The sequence below is a fragment of the Telopea speciosissima genome, chromosome 2 (genome assembly GCF_018873765.1).
Source record: "Telopea speciosissima isolate NSW1024214 ecotype Mountain lineage chromosome 2, Tspe_v1, whole genome shotgun sequence".
In the NCBI taxonomy this organism is placed as follows: Eukaryota; Viridiplantae; Streptophyta; class Magnoliopsida; order Proteales; family Proteaceae; genus Telopea; species Telopea speciosissima.
Genome location: NC_057917.1, coordinates 80,800,296 through 80,818,950, shown reverse-complemented (window position 1 = coordinate 80,818,950; position 18,655 = coordinate 80,800,296). Strand labels below are relative to the sequence as shown.

Below are 18,655 nucleotides of genomic sequence, written 5' to 3'. Positions count from 1 at the left end.
TGAAACTACCCACCATAATTGGATCCCATCAAACCATAGTGCTTAGTCATTTGTATGCACTTTTATTGTTCTTGTTGCAGAATCACTACTTTGTGCTTATATCTCATTACAATTAAGAAATTGATTGTTATCCCAAAAAAATAAAAAAATTACAAGAATTTCAGATAAGTAATTCAAGTAAATCAAGCAAAATGTGAGATGCATTCAATCACAGCATTGCCAGAATCATTGGTTGCTGATGAACAGAAAAAATCCCCAAAAGATCATACCAGAAAGAAGCAGCTCTTTTGGTTCTCTCTTCATGAAATTTCAAGCAGAGACAACTTCAAACAATTACCGTCGCGACTCCGACATACGACCACCATGAGAGAGAGAGAGAGAGAGAGAGAGAGAGACACAAAGAGTGAAGAAGGCTCCAGAAGGACCAGAACCAACTGAGTTGGGAGAAGACCAATTGCCCTAACTTGTTATAAATCGAAGGGGAAAGCATGTTTTCTCACAAAAAGCGACAGTCCGATATGCGTGTTAATTTGTTTTATTTTTTAGAGTAAATTACTCCCCCTTCCCCTCGATTATGCTCTAATGACAAACCCCTCCCCTGGGTATTGAGTAATGACTCTCCCCTCCCCTGTATTAACAAGATTCTATCAATCATACCTATTCCGTTAAAAAGGACTGTTAAATGTTAAAAAAAGACTATAATACCCCTTCTTCTTCTTCTTCATCTTTCATCTTCTTCCTCTTCTCCTCCTCCTCCTCCTCCTCCTCCGCCCCAACCCTACTGCCAACGCAACCCATCTCACCGCCCCCACTCATGTTCTCTCCTCACTCTTCCCTTCTCGGAATCTATGTTACTTCGACTAAGATTCCTTCCCCGAGACAGCTTGTCTCTATGAGGTCTAGAAAGGACGGAGTCTTCCTGAGTGTTAACTCCAGAGGACTGGATTGTTCGGATACAGTTTGGGCTTCAACCTGCAGAAATGGAGGAATTAACAAGGAACAACACAAACTAATTATGAAGGCATTAAAAGAAGAAGATATTGTTTCTTCTCCTCTTTTTGAAGAACTATCAAACTCCGATTTAATAGAGGTAGAAAATTCAAGCTCAGATGCACAGAACCCACGAAGAATCATTGGATATCTTCAATCTCTGCTTACCTTTTGATGGGAACCCATTAATTTTATACACTTAAAATTAACGTATAAATCCCTTCGTTGCCGTTGACAGAACCAGAAATAGAAATTGAATTTGTGTTTCACAACTGAAATGAGATACCTTGGGAATATTGGAGGAGGAGTCAAGAATGGCAAGGAGATCTTCAATGAGGTCTTTGAATGAGGCCTTCTCAGGTTAATGGGGCTGCTGGGAGAGGCCATAGCCTCTGAAATCGGGTCCTAGTGCCCTGAATCTGGCGTTGGCAACGACGATCATCTGGTGCCGCCACGAATAACAGATCTCCGGGAACCCAAAATAAATGTGCCTTTGTTTTTTTGAGAGGGAGATTGGGGTTGGATTTGGAATTTGGATCAAGAAAATCGAAATGAAATGCATTGAATCCCAACCGGTTCCTATCTTAGCGACATGAAGCTTCAACCCTCTTACATCAATGTACTTGTGCTCTGTCTGATCCATTTAGGGTCTTGGACTATTTTCGAGCAAGCAAACTAGCAAGAGAGAGAGAGAGAGAGAGAGAGAGAGACATAGATGGCGCAAAGAGAAGCTCCTCCTCCACCTGGTTGAAGTGGTTTAAGTCTTAACTGAAATTCCCGATACCAGAAAAAAGTCAAAAAAACCACAGACCTACCAAAAGCGAATCTCTGAATCATGGTGTTCTTTTCTTTTTCTCAAGTTCCTTTATCTTTTATATGTTTTTGTTAATCAGATCGAAATGGGTTTGTTTACTAGTTTGATTTCAGATGCCAGTACAGAGGGGATTGGATAAGAAAAAAAAAAAGAAAAACAGGGGACACAGAAACAAAAATAGAGCAGCATAAGAGCCGAAATAGAAGAGAAGGCGGGAGAGGGAGAAGAGAAGGCTTTCTTGCTCTAGCGGTGGAGGCTACGGAGGTGGTTATGGACGTCGTGAGGGCGGCGGCGGTGACCGTGGCTACGGAAGTGGTGGCGGTGGTGATGGTGACCGTTACTCAAACTGAAGGAACGAGGTTTTTAGGGTTTTGCTATGATTAGGGGTATAATTGAAATATCACAAATATAAGGGTATTTTGGGGTTTAAATGAATATTTTTAGGGTGATGTCATCACTTAACAGTCATTTTTAACGGAATGGATATGATTGATAGATCTTTTGAATTCAAGGGAGAGGAGAGTCATTACTCAATACCCAGGGGAGGGGTTTGTCATTAGAGCATAATCGAGGGGAGAGGGGAGTAATTTACTCTATTTTTTATTTGAAGGCTCCGTTTGTTTTGGTATAAAATTTTACCTGGAAAATTTCTGCAACAAATTTTACTTCGTAAATGTAAAGTTTTACATGGTGAAAAATTTTCTAATGTTTATCAATGGCATGTGAGACCGGATTAATTTTCATTCATTGATTTTGGATACTGTATGTTCATACCTTGCGTTTATCATGGTCTTTATCTGTGTTATGTATCTTGTTTTCCTTTGTTTGGTGTTGGGCGTGTATGAATGAATAGCCATGATTTCTACCCAAAAAAAACAAAAAAATTTCCATACAAAAACAAACATTGGAACACTTTTCAACATTTAAAATTTCACTTCTCTAAGATTTTTTTAAGCAAAAAATTTCAAGTAAAATTTTCACACCGAAACAAACGGAGCCTACAAAAAATCGTTAATTAGTTGCTTGGCCCCTGCAACTTGACATAGAAGTGCACAAAATTACCAATGTGTCCCCTGTGAAGTCCAAAACCCCATATATGTCAGCCCTTGTGCATGTTCTCATTGGCTCCTTGTGCTATTTCATGCGTTACATAATCAGACAACGATCTCTTATCCTATTTATTTTATCTATTTTGAAATGTAAGTCCATATGGATTGATACCTATGTCAAACCACTATGTTGTGGTAACGTGTAGATTTCTTCCCATGTTAGAGCTTGGGAAACCCTCTCCCTAAATTGAATACAGATTACTGAACGAAATGTAGCTCCTCTGGGTTTTGCATTTTTTTCATAAAAATTGGGAAAGGTATTGAGGGTATTCAAAAGTTTCTAAAGTCAACGGTTTTCAATGAGTCATACGAAGGTCTTTCGTCACATCTTTCATGCAAGACAAAAGCTAATGCATTTTTATCCAAAAAAAAAAAAAAATCAATAACTAATGCACTTGAGACACATGTACCGTATGGGCTTTCATGGGTTTTGGGCAAACTTCCTCACATGGGAGTGATTCAAGGTGATGGTTTCAACTCGTGTTTATTCAGATCATCTATCTTTGTAGCGGTTTTTGAGCATCTTCCGGGCATAATTTGAATTAGGGTCCTTTTATTTGTCACTATAAAAAGTGAATTGGATTTTTTCATTATACCTTTTTTGCCCATTCTTTTTGTTAATGTTAATCAATATATCAAGGGTAAATATAAAAATTTAACAAATAAAAAACACTGTACCATAGACTCCCATTCTCATTCTTCACAGTCACTGCGATCGACTGTCTTTGCATCTACATCTTTCTCTCTCCCTCTCTCCCTCTCTCCCCTCCTCTTCCGGATGGATTAAGGCCGCTCCATCTATGAGGCCTTTATTTCCATCACCATCAATGGATTCAATGCTGAGTATTCTGATTTTCTTGTCTTCACGATGCGTGGACAGCAACGCCTCAGATGCAGGGCGGTTGCCGTGGATAGAGGCAACTAGAGGGGAAGGGGAAAACTGCCATACGGTTTTGGTAAGTTTATTAGTTTGTAAAATTATTAATCTACCCTCAATAATATGATTGAAATAATGGGTAGAAAAGGTATAGTAAAGCAATTCACTTCACTTCCCTTCGTGACAACAAGGATTACCCATTGGAGGTGCGCAGCGCAATTTAGCTAGAATCGTATGTGAAATGATCGATGCACCCCTTTCTAGGCGCAGGTACACGTTGTGCCCATGGCTATCACTTAAAATGGGTGGTGGTTCATAGCTGTCAACGGTTGCAGCAGCTATCAGGAGATAGACATCTTTCGTACGAGAGACAGATATGTGGTGATCATGAATGGTGACGTTGGTTCACATGGTTTAACGAGGCCCAAACAGATAGAAATGGAGATGTGTGGTGGTCAATGGATCGAGATCCTCTCCAGCGCACTTGTGCGCCGGACACCAAACGGTGCGGCTGGGGGGCTTTGATCCACATCATCGCATACATCTCGATGCAATAGTGTGTGGATCGTTAGACATCATCCCTCGATGCAATAGTGTGTGGATCGAAGCCTCTCCAATCGGACGATGTGCGTTAGACATCATCCCGCGCGGGAGAGATATCAAAGCGTGATGGATGGTGGTGGTTGTCGTCCTGTGTGGTCTACCATCCATAAATAGATTTGAAACAGTCCAACTATACTTTTGTAGTCTTGTGACCGCAGTCAGTCAATACATAGACTTTGAAAATGTTTAAAAAAAGGGGAAATTTTTACGTACAACATAAGTATAAATCGACCCTTCAATTAAGGAAAATTTTCCGTACCCTCTGAGGTTCACAAAAGTTAATATATGTTTCCATTCCGATAGTTTATAATCAACAACATAAAAAATAGGAGATAAATTGATAAAAATGCCCTTATAAACAAAAAAACAATTTTATCTTTAATCCCCATAGAGGGCTTGATATTATTAATTGTTTTATGATCTAAACAATGTTGTCTTTAATCTCTTAAGGATAACATTTTTCACATTTTTTGGTTCGCTAAGTATAAACAAATAAACACATGGTATGGATAACTAGTACCCAAATCCAAGGAGTGAAAATTGATCCGGTCTCACATGTCATTGACTGGGTCATCCTGACTTAGTGTTTGATTTACAAACACTACCCTAGAAATCAAGCTATAAACACAGTTAAGTTTAAGTGCATGCACAAACGTGTCAAGAAAGGAATCCTCATATATGTCGAACAAAACCAATCCACACTGCCCACACACGCCGACATACAGCCACAGCCTACTTTCAAACAGACACGTCGGATAGGCAAGGGTCTGCTGGATCGGCGAGTGGAACTTCAATTGATGGCAAAAGGACCACCAAAGATGCTGCCACAACCTACTTTCGAACAAATCTACAAAGATCGATCCGCTGGACCAGTGAGCGGAGCGTCGTCCGGCGACAAAGGGTGGTTGGTGCAGATTGAACGGCCGACGGATCAATCGAGTCGTCGTTCATCATGGTGCCATCGGCACCATAATCGGTATCACCTGCAAACAAACAAATGAACAAAAAAGAAAAACCCCCTGTAACAGAGAACTCCCCGGTGTTAGCCACTAAAAACCCAAATACTGAAAGCATTCGCCGACAATGGCAAAAAACTCCGATCAAACACATCCCATTGAGCTTCAGGGGTGGGGAAGGGGAAGGGGAAGGAGGGGGGGTATGGGCGTATGGCAAAGGTTGATGGTGATGGTAGTACTAGTGGGAGAAGGGTGGGAAGAGTGTGGATCCAGGGGTAGGTCGAGCGATTTGGAAAGGGGGAGTATCTGAGGTCGCTTCTCCATGTTGAAGCCCATGTGTCGTGCCCTCTACACAGGGTGTTCATCCTCAGGTGTTGTGGTTGCATTGAGTAGTAGCAGCGACAGCCCAACTGCGACGAATCTAAACCACCTGCGATCAGAACCGCAAGAAAGGGCTACATCGAACAATTCAAACATGGAGAGAGTGTCTGCTTCTCTCCAAAGTCAGCTAAATTTGTGAATATAAATTTTGACGAATTCAAAGTCAGCTAAATTTTTTGACGAATTTAAAGCTATTCAATGGCAACAAATTAAATGTGATCAAGTGGCAAAGTCTTTATATATATGACTTGACTTCTAAAAGCAACACCTCATCAACCAAGCGTTCCACGTAAGGGTGATAGACTCGGGTTATGTTAGACGGGTTAACCCCGGTCCATGCAACTTATCATTCAATTCTAAATTAATTAAATGTGTTTCATTATATGTTTGTTATAATTTTTATATTTCATTCAAGTGTTTATCATGCATCTTTATTTGTTCTCAACTATGGACAAACTTAGGCATTCTGTTTTAGGGTTGCCATATTATATAATTTCACAATGGGGATTGGGTGGAATTATAAAACGAGCACTTTAATACATTGAACACTAGATCTGTGAAGTTCCTGAATGGTTCATCACCAATTTTGTTTGGCAATAGGAATTTTCGGTGGTTACTTTTTTTTTCTGTACTTGAGAAGCACTTACTGTTATATTTATGTTTTCTGTGCACTTGTGGTTTGCCAATAGTTTACACACCGGCCGTTCGGCATACACGTTATGAATGGTGATGGGGGTGACGCTCAATAAAGTTGTCACTACTCGTTTAGGGAGAACATCCAAATTAAAGAAATGTTTTCAAATGTTTTGTGATTGGTCGAAATTTAGACCTAGTAATTGTTTGCACTTTTGTGCAATGGATTTATTATATGACAGTGATTTTATTCCAATCACTGGAGATTTTTCAGGTTACATTTTTCATAGTATCGTTCTTTTGTGCAATTAAAGACAACTTAAATGCTATTTCTTAGGATTACACCTTTTGACGTGGTCAAGTCGATTAGTTAGATTGAAATATCGTAAGTTAGCTAAAACCCTAATTGCCCTAAGAAAAATTTGCATAACAAAAAGAGAAAAAATTGAAGTGAGAGAAAGAGAGAAATCTTTTCCTCTTCAAGGAAGGGTTTTGGCCATTGGAGGTGACACACTCAATGGAGATTGTGACATTGTGTTGCATTCCTTTAGAAGAATGTGCTACTAATGTGTTCTAAGTAACCTTCAAAGTTTACTCTTATCATCACCGTATGTGTTCATTGAGATCCTTGCTACCTTAAACAGAGAAACTCGATCTGAAATGCCTCTAATTGTTCTGTGACGCCCATCCAAAGCCAATGATGGGTACCAGTGAAAGTTCGAGGAAAACTCAATCCAACATGATTTAGACCATTCAATTCCCACCAGTTTTTAGTTTGTGGAATTAAAACATGTCAAGTTGGCTGGCTACCTTGACAAACATGGTGTCTATGTCTAGGCATTGGGCTCCTCTGTAGCGCGACAGGGAGTGTAGCGCACATCCAATGGCCTATAGTACTTGCATGTTGGGCTGCGTGCTCAAGCACTATAGGCCGTCGGATGGTACGCTACACTCCCTGTTGCGCTACAGAGAATCCAAATCCCTATGTCTAGTTAGTTAGATGGCATGGATGTTCAGAGACCCATGAAGCTAGTAAGTATCCGGTTAGAATTTGGGTTGATAGTCGGATCATAAACCGAAACCTGATTAGACTTTGGGTTGATGTACACCACTTATCTTTGAAATTTGAAAAATATGTCAAGTTGAGAAAAAGAAAGAGTTGAAAAAGAAGTAATTCGCTGAAATGTGGGACATTAGTGGATAATCCACGCTCGTGACTTCCGTGTTTCTGACCCATCTGAAGGTTCGAATCTCTGTCTCTCTTTTTTCTGTGTGTATGGATAACTTTTAAAGATGAGTTCTATCTAATTTTTAATTTCGAAAAATTCACTCTAAAACAAGTAACGGTTGGTATATTACTTACTTTTTTTAGTATGTAAGAAAAAAAAGGAGTGGGGGTTGGGGGTTGGGGGTTGGGAGGGGTTGGCAAACTGATGAGTTGATTTTGGTTTCTGGGTTTTTTTTTTTTTAATTAATATTTTGTTGCAGTGAGGGCTATAAACTCCATTTTCCAGCAATGGGGTCTCACGGCTTCTGATAAGTGGAACATTAGCACTACTGTTTCAAAAATTGGAATCAGATCGTTTGAATCGATCAATAGGAGGCTTTTAGGTACTCTTTCATGGAAAATAATCCTCTTCAATTCCTTAAAAGTGTGCAGTGCGGCAATACTAGGTGGAGATGTCAACACCTGGCAGTGCGGACATCGAACTGTCCGAACTCAAAAGAAGTCAATGAGTTCGAACCGTTGCATGTCCAAACTAGCTACCATGTGTTGACATCTCCATCTAGCACTACTGCACTCCACACTTTTAGGGAATTAGAGAAGATTAAAATTCCTCTTTCACATGGTCCTATAAATGTAGGCCAACTATCAAATAATTAATGGGTTAATAAATGTAACATAGTTTTTACCAAAATAAATAAATAAATGTAAAAAAGTGTGTGGTTATAGCAACTAAGCAAATGCATCTATATATGTAGGTTAATTCCTCATATTAAAATCTGACTGAGTACATTATGAACTTCCCCAGATGCCGTACTAGTGGCGAGAGTCTCGTGCACTAGGTACACCTTTTTTATTAAAATCTGACTGAGTGTATTTTCTCCTTTTGCAGGAAAGTATATTCATTGAATGTAGTGGGGAAAATTGTAGACGAGCTTCGGAGCCTGACTTACCTAAAAAATTTGTATGGATACATTTTTGCTCATACTTGTTTCTTAGTTTCAAACTATATATATATATATATATTGTTTGAAATTCCTTCTTCGTCCTTTATTTGTGTTTTGATTGATTTGGGTAGAGAACCAACGAGTAATGCAATATGGTCATAATATATATATTAAACCAATCCTCCCAAACATGGCTTGCTTCAGATCCAAACCATCCGTGACTAATATTAGAGATGTTATTAAATTCAATTCTCTTCGTACAGGAAAATGAGGCAAAATTACTTCACAGGTCCCTTGCCTACATTTATAGGCAGTTTTACTCTAATGGAATACCTGTAAGTTAGCTGATCAGTCTTCAATTAAAGTTCAAAAACAATAGTAGTAGTTGGTTTAATTAAATTTTTGGTTCATGTATTCCAAGTTATGATTTTCATTCTCTCAATGCCACACTATATAGGGACGTTGGTCTTAATGCATTATCTGGGGAGCTTCCAAAAGAACTTGGAAATCTTAACAATCTAATCGTATTGTAAGTAATCTTCTTTTTTGTTATTTCTTTCTTTGTTCACTCTTATGTTTACTTCAGAGTTAAACCTCTTCTGATTCCAAAATAAGAGCTCCCAATGTCTCAGTTTCATATGGGATATACACAAGTAGTGGCTCATTGGTCAAACTGCCTAAATAAACTCTCATCAGTTTATTATATTCGATTAATGGAAATTTTATTTTATTTTATTTTATTTTTTTTTTGGGGGGTAAAGTTCGATTAATGGAATTAATACCAAACTTATGGATTTTTTTTTTAACTTTTTTTTGGCAGGGGTATTAGCTCAAATAATTTCTCTGGTCCACTCCCTTATGAGCTTGGGAATTTAACAAACTTGGAACAACTGTGAGTCTATTTAGTTGAAGAAGGAAAGAATTATGTTCCCCCCTCCCCCCCTCCCGCCAAGAACAAAAAAGGTTTTACTAAGAACTGCAAAAATATGTATCCATTCAAATTTTCAATTCATTCGTGGGATCGTTTGAAAGCATAAAAATGCTAATGTTATATAGATCTGTAGTAACCAAATTATCTAGGAAGTTTAAGTGAAAGGATTGGATATTAGTAGGGTAAGATAGCGTTGGTAATTCTTAGTTTATCAATAGGATGCTAATGTCAATCAACTATTATCAAAGAGAAACTAAGCATCATGTGAACTACCCATGGTTTTAGTGTACGGTACAGGAGCAGTTATCGGCAACACGGAAAACTGATACAATATCGATACAGTATCAGCCTGGATTGGTTGTATCGGATAAAATTACCCCTTGATTTCCTTAAAAAATGAGTCTTCAGACCATTTTACCCCTTGTCCGTACCGTGCTATCGATACGATATTAGCATCGGTGACTAGCAAAACCGGTACAATACCGATACTTAGAACCATGGAACGACCTCATTTTCAGGTCACATTTCTTCTTTGTCACATGGCAGACTTGAATAGATCGCAAGTGGATCCGTGTCATAGAGGACCTCAAACTTAACTCACCATTCAATTTTTAGCCTAAAATAAGCATAGAAAATGGTTTACAAGAGAGTGTACTGTTTTTATAAAATTATAGGAATGCGATTTTATCAAAACATAATGTAGTATCATTTTTTATAATTTTATCTCAGTTTGATATCATTTTTGAGGTATTTCTCCTACTTCTTCTATTGGTATTTCACTTAAAATGGGTGTGTGATCATCTATCACATCGACCCACCATGTTATCCAACCACTTTGTGTCTCGAGACATGTCATAAACAATTTGACATTCTTCTTTTTGTTTTATGTTTTTTTTTTTTTTTTTTTTTTGAAAATAACATCTAAAAAAAAATTAAAATTGTTACTAACATTTTATTTTTATTTTCATTAAAATAAAATTTTTCACTACCTATACAATGTCCATTTGTTTTTAGGAAACTTCCGAGAAAATAATCAATTACAGCCCTAGAGATTTTTATGGGTTGTAACAATATGACTTTTAACTTATTTAATCTCAGAGCAATGGACATCATGATCGATTTAGACTTGTGAAATGAAAAGTTAGTTTCACATTTATGCATTGTCAAAATTCATTTCATTACATAGCTTTGCAAAATAATTTCAAAATTCATTTTATTACATAGCTTTGTTAAATAATGTCAAAATTCATTTTATTGCATAGCTTTGTTAAATATGGTGATTTGTGAAACATATATTTGGGTGTTAAATCTTTGTCAATCCTAAGAAAACTTTAATACTAGTCATTTACACTAATTAAAATCAGTTAGAACCCACTATTACTGAGAAATGGATTGTTTATTTGGCAGTTACTTTGATAGTTCAGGAGTGAGTGGCGAGATCCCATCTGCATTTGTCAAACTACAAAATTTACAAGTAATGTAAGAGCATTGAGATTATCAATATACCATCGTTAAGCTTACTTTGCCAATCTTTTCATGAACTTAACTACTTAAATGTTTCTCTAGTTTGAATAAATAAATATATTCTCCTGCTTCAACTTACAAATGGAAAACTTCTTGGAATCATAGTTGGGCATCTGGCAATGCACTTACTGGAAAAATTCCTGACTTCATTGGCATGAATTGGACTATGCTTACTAGCTTGTAAGACAGTATTTTAACTTTCATTGAGGATTTTTCTTGAATTTATTGCTTGTAGAACTCATATCATCAATGTTTTGTAGGAGGTTTGAAGGAAACTTGTTTGAAGGACCGATACCTTCAAGTGTTTCTAATCTAACCTCCATGATAGATTTGTAAGTTCTATGTTCTGCTGATGTACGTTATTCTATATATTATTAGATGTGTAAGGACGCGTTCCTGCAATATAATTATGTAGGAGAATTAGTGAGATCTCTAATGGGAGTTCATCATTAGCATTTATTATGGGTATGAAAGCTCTAAGTACTCTGTAAGTCGATATTTGTTGGCATATTAGCTTCTATGTTCTATTTATTTATTTTATTTTAATTGTAAAAGACATTGTATTTCTGAAATGTTCTAACTAATAAAAATTGATTATTGTCAAACAGAGTCTTGAGGAATAACAATATTAGCGATACTATTCCATCCAATATGGACGAGTATCAAAATCTGAAACAACTGTGAGTTTTGCTTGTTTGTTGTTGATTCTTACTTTACGAATATATATTATTATTCTTTTGGATAACCACCATAATTAAATCTTCAAACTTCTCATAATACCCTTGAAATTTCTTTAACTCTTGTAGGGACTTGAGCTTCAACAATTTAACTGGACAAATTCCAAGTTCACTCTTCAATTTAAGTAGTCTTGCTTATTTGTAAGGGGAAAATAGAGTACTCACCCATATTTTCTAGTGTGTTTTTGTAAGATAACTCATTGTTTAACAATGAAGCATTACTTTGTCCATGCACAGGTTTCTCGAAAACAACCAATTATTTGGTGTCTTGCCTTCTCAAAAGAGTTCTTCACTTCTTAATATGTATGTTATTCTCTCTCTCTCTCTCTCTCTCTCTCTAAATCCTTCCTACCCACTTTAATTTCTAAGGGAGTTCAAGAGGTCTATAATGTTGTGAGTTAAACAATTAAATATAATAAATAAAAAAAAAGAACTAGCTAGAGTAACGTATTTTCGTGTTAATGATTTATATTTGTTGCTTTCTTGTGGATTTTTTATCAACGACCATGATAATTGAGAAAGCAAATCTAAAAGTATGTTATTCAAAATGAGAATAGTATGTTATCAGCCCATTACTAATTATCTAAAATCGATATGGTTATCTATTAAAATAGTATGTACTAACATTGGTTTTATGCTATTATTGCAGAGATTTGTCATATAATCGATTATCAGGAATCCTTCCTTCATGGGTTACACAAGAAAGTTTGCAAGTGTAAGTTAAGAAAATCAAATATTGATTTCTTGATTACCTCTAAACGTGATGTACTAAATTTTTTTATGGCATTTGTTATTTTATCATTTAGGAGGGTTTCTTTCTTTTTTAATTTTTTTTTTTAACTAAAGTATACAAATTAGTGCTTGAGTTGCAAGGAGGGTATCATATTTGTTTCAAAGATTAAATGATTGTAATATCTATGTTCAATTGTTATAATTCTTAATAATGTTTATTGACCTGGAGATATATTTTGTGTCTTCTATGTAGCAACTTGATTGCCAATAACTTCGACATTAGTGGTTCAAATATCAGGTATTATCTCAAACCTATTATATGTAAAACTTAAAACCATGCCTAAGAAGTAAGAATTGAACAAGACCATACTATTGTAAGGTTACCAATTAGGTTGGAATTTTATGAAAATATTACTGTTATGTTTTTTTAACTAAATGGGATGATCAATTTCCTATTCCATATCTAACTTATATAAATATTTATTTTTTTATTTTTTAAAAAATTAAAAATAAATTTTTGATAAAAATATATCATTAACATGAAAATGAGAAGTATCTTTGTAGTTGTTTAAGAACTTTTGATTGATGTATCTTTGAATTTTTAGGATAAAAAATTTAAAGTTAAATACATTCATAAACTTAGGATGGAAGTAGTGTTTGTCTATTGTTCTCTTAATAGTGTAAGATAATTACATCATGGTTGAGGATGATTGGGATATAGAATATAAGCATGACATATACTTCAGTAAGGAAAACAAAAAAATATAATGTAAAAATTGTGGCGAAAATTTGTTTGTTAGGCCACATGACTGAAGGAGACTTTGGTAAGTGGCTCCAATGATGTGAGGCAATGCCCATACATACTCCTTTAGTGAGGTATAGATATTTATGACTGCCCATAAAAAAGGGTAAAAGAACAATTGATCCATGTCTTCTCTAGTTCAAGAGTTCTTGTAACATGTTGAATCCAATTGAATATCTTTTTGTTATATATCACATTTTCATAATCTAAGCACTTGATTTGTTGTATTTTAAGTGGTTTGCCTTCAGGATTGAATTGCCTTCAACGAAACTTTCCATGCAATCGGGGCTCTCCAATATGTGAGTAATGTGATAACTCCATTTTCTTTTCTTTTATGACATTTAGTGGATTCCACTATCATACTTTCAGGGATTAGTTTTATTTGGAGAAATAGGGAAGCAGTTTTCTGTACGGTTTTAGTGTGGCCTACGCCAGCACTCCCTTACCAGTAATGATGAACTAACTGTCCTGTCTTGTTTTCTCACTCTCTTTTTTCTTTTCATTATTTTGATTAATAAAGTTTGAGAGGACAAAATTCATCAAACCAAGAGATTCTTCACAATGCCAAGAAAGTGCCCGTTAGGTAGGGAGGATAAACATCAAACCTCTTAGAATCCAATGGAAAAGACCAAGCAAAAGCACCAATCCTGTAAGCCAACTCAACGTTTTTTTAGCAAAAAGGAAATGAACATAGGATAGCAATCTAGAAGGAAATCTAATTTCCAAAATTGAACTCCCAAGCACCCAATCCAAATTCGAAGAGCATTCCTTCTCTAATTCTCCCACCATCAGCACAGCTTCTGAAAATATCATCGTATCATCCAACCATATCTCCAGCCCGCTTTAAAGCACTCAGCATGGTGTGACCTTCAGCTTCCTTTACTGTCCTTCTCCCCAAAACCCACCTGCACACAAGAAAATTTCATGAGTTTGTGTAAATCAATAAACCAAAAGACCTCCTCCAACAATAATGACGGTAGAGTACATTTTGCAAGCAATGCTTGGAGAATTGCTGATCAATATGAGTAACTAATACCAGGAGACCCATTCAAAATCCTAGATGGATTATCCAAATGGCCCTCTTGATGGATCCTTTTCAAATTAGGAGTGGTGACCCTACAAAACTGCAAAATTTTCAATCTTCCCAAATAGATTAGGCATGTTTATCACAATCAATCCACTGAGTTGAGTCCAGCCAATGTTTTAACCATTCAAACACAGAATTAAATCCCAATGCCTCAAGTCTTAGTTCCAAAGAGGAAGAGAACTAAGTAGTTATAGTGAAAGGACATGCGAACAGAATATGGAACATAGATTCAGTTTCATCAGCGAACAGGAAAAATAGGATCCAAATTGCATAAAACTAAGGTATTTGACATAAATAATCCACTTTCAACTTTGACTTTCTACATTAAGCTTCAAATGCTAACCTTAATTTCTTCAAATTGGAAAGGACATTATTTTGAGAAAGGAAACCTATACATATGGAAATATATATTTTTTTTTCTTAACAACCTTGTAGGAAATAAAATTGATGGGTGCAGTGTTTTGTTTCTGTATAGATTATAACTTCTCTATCAAGTGTGGAGGTCCAGAAATCAAGTCTTCTGCGGGGATTGTATTTGAAAGGGAGAATGAAATACTTGGCGCAGCCACTTATTTTGTCTCTGAAACAGAAAGATGGGCAGTAAGCAACGTTGGAAGGTTTGCTGAGAACAATAATGCTGAGTATACCATATCTACTTCTTCGAAAGTCCAAAATATTTTAGATTCAGAGTTGTTCCAGACAGCAAGAATATCTCCAGGATCACTAAGATACTATGGGCTGGGGCTTGAAAATGGAATATACAATGTGAGCCTAAAATTTTCTGAGATTAACTTCACAAATACTGCGACTTGGGAAAGTCTTGGAAGGCGTGTGTTTGATATTTATATCCAGGCAAGTTGACCAAAGTAAGATAATTAAAGCAATAAACTTTACAAATTGATGCAGTGATTAGGTAGACGTTGCAATCAATTACCAAAAAAAAAAATTAGAGCATTTCTACTGCATACAGTAAATAAATAACTTACGGATACTTAAGTTGTATTTCTACTTTGGAAATCCATTTGTTGTAGTTTAGAAACTTTATTACAGCATTGAAGTTATGTATAATGCGGCATTGCCAAAGATCTTGAAACCAGTGCTCTATATCTAGCTTTCTAGTGATAAGACTATTCATTGATATTGAAGCTATTTATTTCATTATATTCAGGGTAATCTATGGCTAAAAGATTTTAACATACGGAATGAGCCAGGGGGAATCTATTTTACTCTACAAAAGGGAGGGGGAGTCTATTTTGCTGTAGAAAAGGAAATCCAAGCCCAAGTGTCGGAGAACTTCCTTGAAATCCATCTCTTTTGGGCTGGAGAAGGGACTTGTTGTATACCTACACAAGGTTCATATGGACCATCCATTTCAGCCATCAGCGCTGTTCCAAGTAAGTTCTCTGAAAAATTGATATGGATTGCATTATTAAATTATATATTTTATAATCTTATAGTAGCTATTGACAATCATATTCTTATTCAGATTTTGTTCCAACTGTTAGCAACATACCACGTACACTTACTTCAACAAGGAAGAGAAGGATTGGTTTAATTGTTGGAATCGTTGTTCCTATTGGAGTTGTCAGCTTTCTATTTGTTTTGGTGGTTTATTATTATATCCTTAAAAGAAGGAAAGGGTTGAATATTGATGAAGATGAAGGTAAAAGACTATGAGAATTGTTGTCTCACTGTAGACTACTTTGTTGATTGGATTTGTTGTTCAAGTTTGGAAATCTTGTATCCATGCATTCTTTGGTTGTCTTTCTCTTCTACTTTATGTTGTTTGACGAGAACAGGAGAGAAGATTGGATGTTCCTTCCTTCAGTCTAGGAAATGTCAAGCTCTAATTATTTGATTTCATTTACATATGTGGGTGAACTTATTCAGTTGGAGATAATTATATCCATAACTGGATAAACAAATAACAGTCCATCCATCTTGACTGAAATTGCAGAGTTTCTAGGTATAGCTTCTAGACCAAACACCTTCAGTTATGCAGAATTGAGGACTGCTACAGAAGACTTCAATCCTGCTAATAAGCTAGGGGAGGGAGGCTTTGGAACTGTTTACAAGGTAAGTTTCTACTTCTTTAAATTAAAGGACTACTTTTTGTTGAAGCATGTATATAACGGAATATTTAGATAAAATCATCCCATTAAATATGGATTATATACAACAGAAGTGCATGGGAACTCTACTGTTAACTCTAAATATGTGTATATTTCAGTTTAAAATGAAATACAAGGGATGAACAAGATGGAAGCAAAAAGCTGAACATGAAATTGAAATACTAAATCTATTGGGTTGGTGTATTCTATAGGGAACGCTTCCTGATGGAAGGGTGGTGGCTGTGAAGCAACTTTCAGTGGCATCCCACCAGGGAAAGAATCAGTTCATAGCAGAGATCGCTACCATATCTGCAGTGCAACATCGAAACCTTGAGAAATTGTATGGTTGTTGCCTTGAGGGGGATAGGCGACTTCTGGTTTATGAGTACCATGAAAATAAAAGCCTTGATCAAGCACTATTTGGTAGGCATTTCCAAGAAGAGTATATATAACTTTGAAAATTGGAATTACTTCCTAGGACCCCTAGATGTTTCTTTATTGAGCAAACTATGAAACTCAATCATATCTTGAATTCTTGAATAGGAAAGAGCGGTTTACATCTTAATTGGCCAACACGCTATGATATCTGTTTGGGGACAGCACGTGGTCTAGCCTACCTTCACGAGGAGTCGAATCCTAGAATTGTACACAGAGATGTCAAGGCTAGTAATATTCTACTTGATGCTGACCTCAACCCCAAAATTTCAGATTTTGGTTTGGCCAAACTTTATGATGACAAGATGACCCATATAAGCACTCGAGTTGCAGGAACAATGTAATGCTCTCCAGCACTTGATTTTCAGTAGTTTTTTTTGGGAACCTGTACAGATTGAAGTTATGGGATCTAAACTTTGTTTTGTTGAAGTGGCTATCTTGCACCAGAGTATGCCATGCGTGGGCACCTAACTGAGAAAGCTGATGTTTTCGGATTTGGAGTAGTAATTCTGGAGATCATCAGTGGGAGGACGATTTCTGACACAATCTTGAATAAAGAAGATGTTTATCTCCTTGAATGGGTAATGATCATATGATCAATCTTTTATCTAAATACATTTTTCAATATAGATGAGTCATGCATAAACATTTGCTTTAGAAACTAAAGAAAAAAAGTGTCTCTGAGCCCAAGCGTCATATGAATTTTTTATTATTTTTTCTCTCGTGAAAAAATGAATAAAAAATCATTTTGTGAGAAGGTGTAGGAAATGCTATAGGTTCAGAGAACCCTTTCCCTTAAAGAAAATAGGACATAAAAATAATTGCATTTCAACAGTAGAAAATTTTATTAAAATAACCATATGTATTTTATGTTTGGATATCTAGCAAGTTCAAAACCTATATCCAGACCTAACTCATGATGAACCTTACTTAAGCATTACAAACAAAATTCAAAGTAGGTGTGGATCTCACATATGTTGTCAACTTCCTGAATTATAGGCTTGGAATCTACATGAAAGTAATCGTGAACTGGAACTGGTTGATCCTGCACTATCAGAATACAATGCTGCAGAAGCGCAACGACTGATAGGAATAGTTCTCCTGTGCACTCAAGCATCACCATCCCTACGTCCAGCAATGTCCCGTGTGGTAGCAATGCTATCAGGAGATACTAAAGTGAGCACTGTCACAACAAAGCCTGGATACTTAACTGATTTGGAATTCAATGATATACGCTTCTTTATGAGTGGTGACATTTCTGGAACCTCAACGAGTGGAAATCTAAAGAACCAAACCAACTCTGCAAATCCAAACACTGTAGTTGATGAAGACTATTTTCCAGTAACTGCTGAGCTACCAATGCTGCATGAGAATTTGGTCACCTAAACAGGCTTATTTTAATGGAAATAAGGCTTGGGTTGGGTTATATATGTGTTGGGCCTTTGGTCCATGAGGTTTTCAATGTAATAGGTCACTTTTATGGGCTTAAAGTATGGATAATATGGTTACCTACGGGAAAATCTAAAATCCTTTAATACTAACATCAGGAAAATCTGAAACCTCATTCTAACCCTAACCAGTCCAAAGACAATTTCTCAGATTCCCAACCTCCCTAAACATGATCTGTCTGTGAAACTGCGTAGTCATGCAGGGAGTTAAAAGTTCCATAAAGATTGATATGTAATTGCCATTACAGTTCTTGCATGCAGATGGTGATGTTAAGATTTGAAGTAGATATATGCAATACATTAATGACATGGT

At 36.3% G+C, this 18,655-nt stretch overlaps 2 protein-coding genes across 2 annotated transcripts in view; one reads left to right on the top strand and one right to left on the bottom strand.

Moving 5' to 3' along the window:
• Positions 1-18,655, bottom strand: part of LOC122652414 (protein WHAT'S THIS FACTOR 9, mitochondrial) — a 62,466-nt gene that overhangs the window by 40,890 nt on the left and 2,921 nt on the right. The window lies entirely within an intron of this gene.
• On the top strand, positions 11,553-18,280 carry LOC122651207 (probable LRR receptor-like serine/threonine-protein kinase At1g56140). Its single transcript, XM_043844514.1, has 14 exons — positions 11,553-11,670; positions 11,797-11,868; positions 11,965-12,030; positions 12,377-12,442; positions 12,713-12,757; positions 13,496-13,560; positions 14,824-15,200; positions 15,517-15,742; positions 15,835-16,011; positions 16,306-16,424; positions 16,672-16,882; positions 17,003-17,234; positions 17,325-17,475; positions 17,894-18,280. The coding sequence occupies exons 1-14, from the start codon at positions 11,642-11,644 to the stop codon at positions 18,278-18,280; spliced, it is 2,223 nt and encodes a 740-aa protein (XP_043700449.1). The 5' UTR covers positions 11,553-11,641.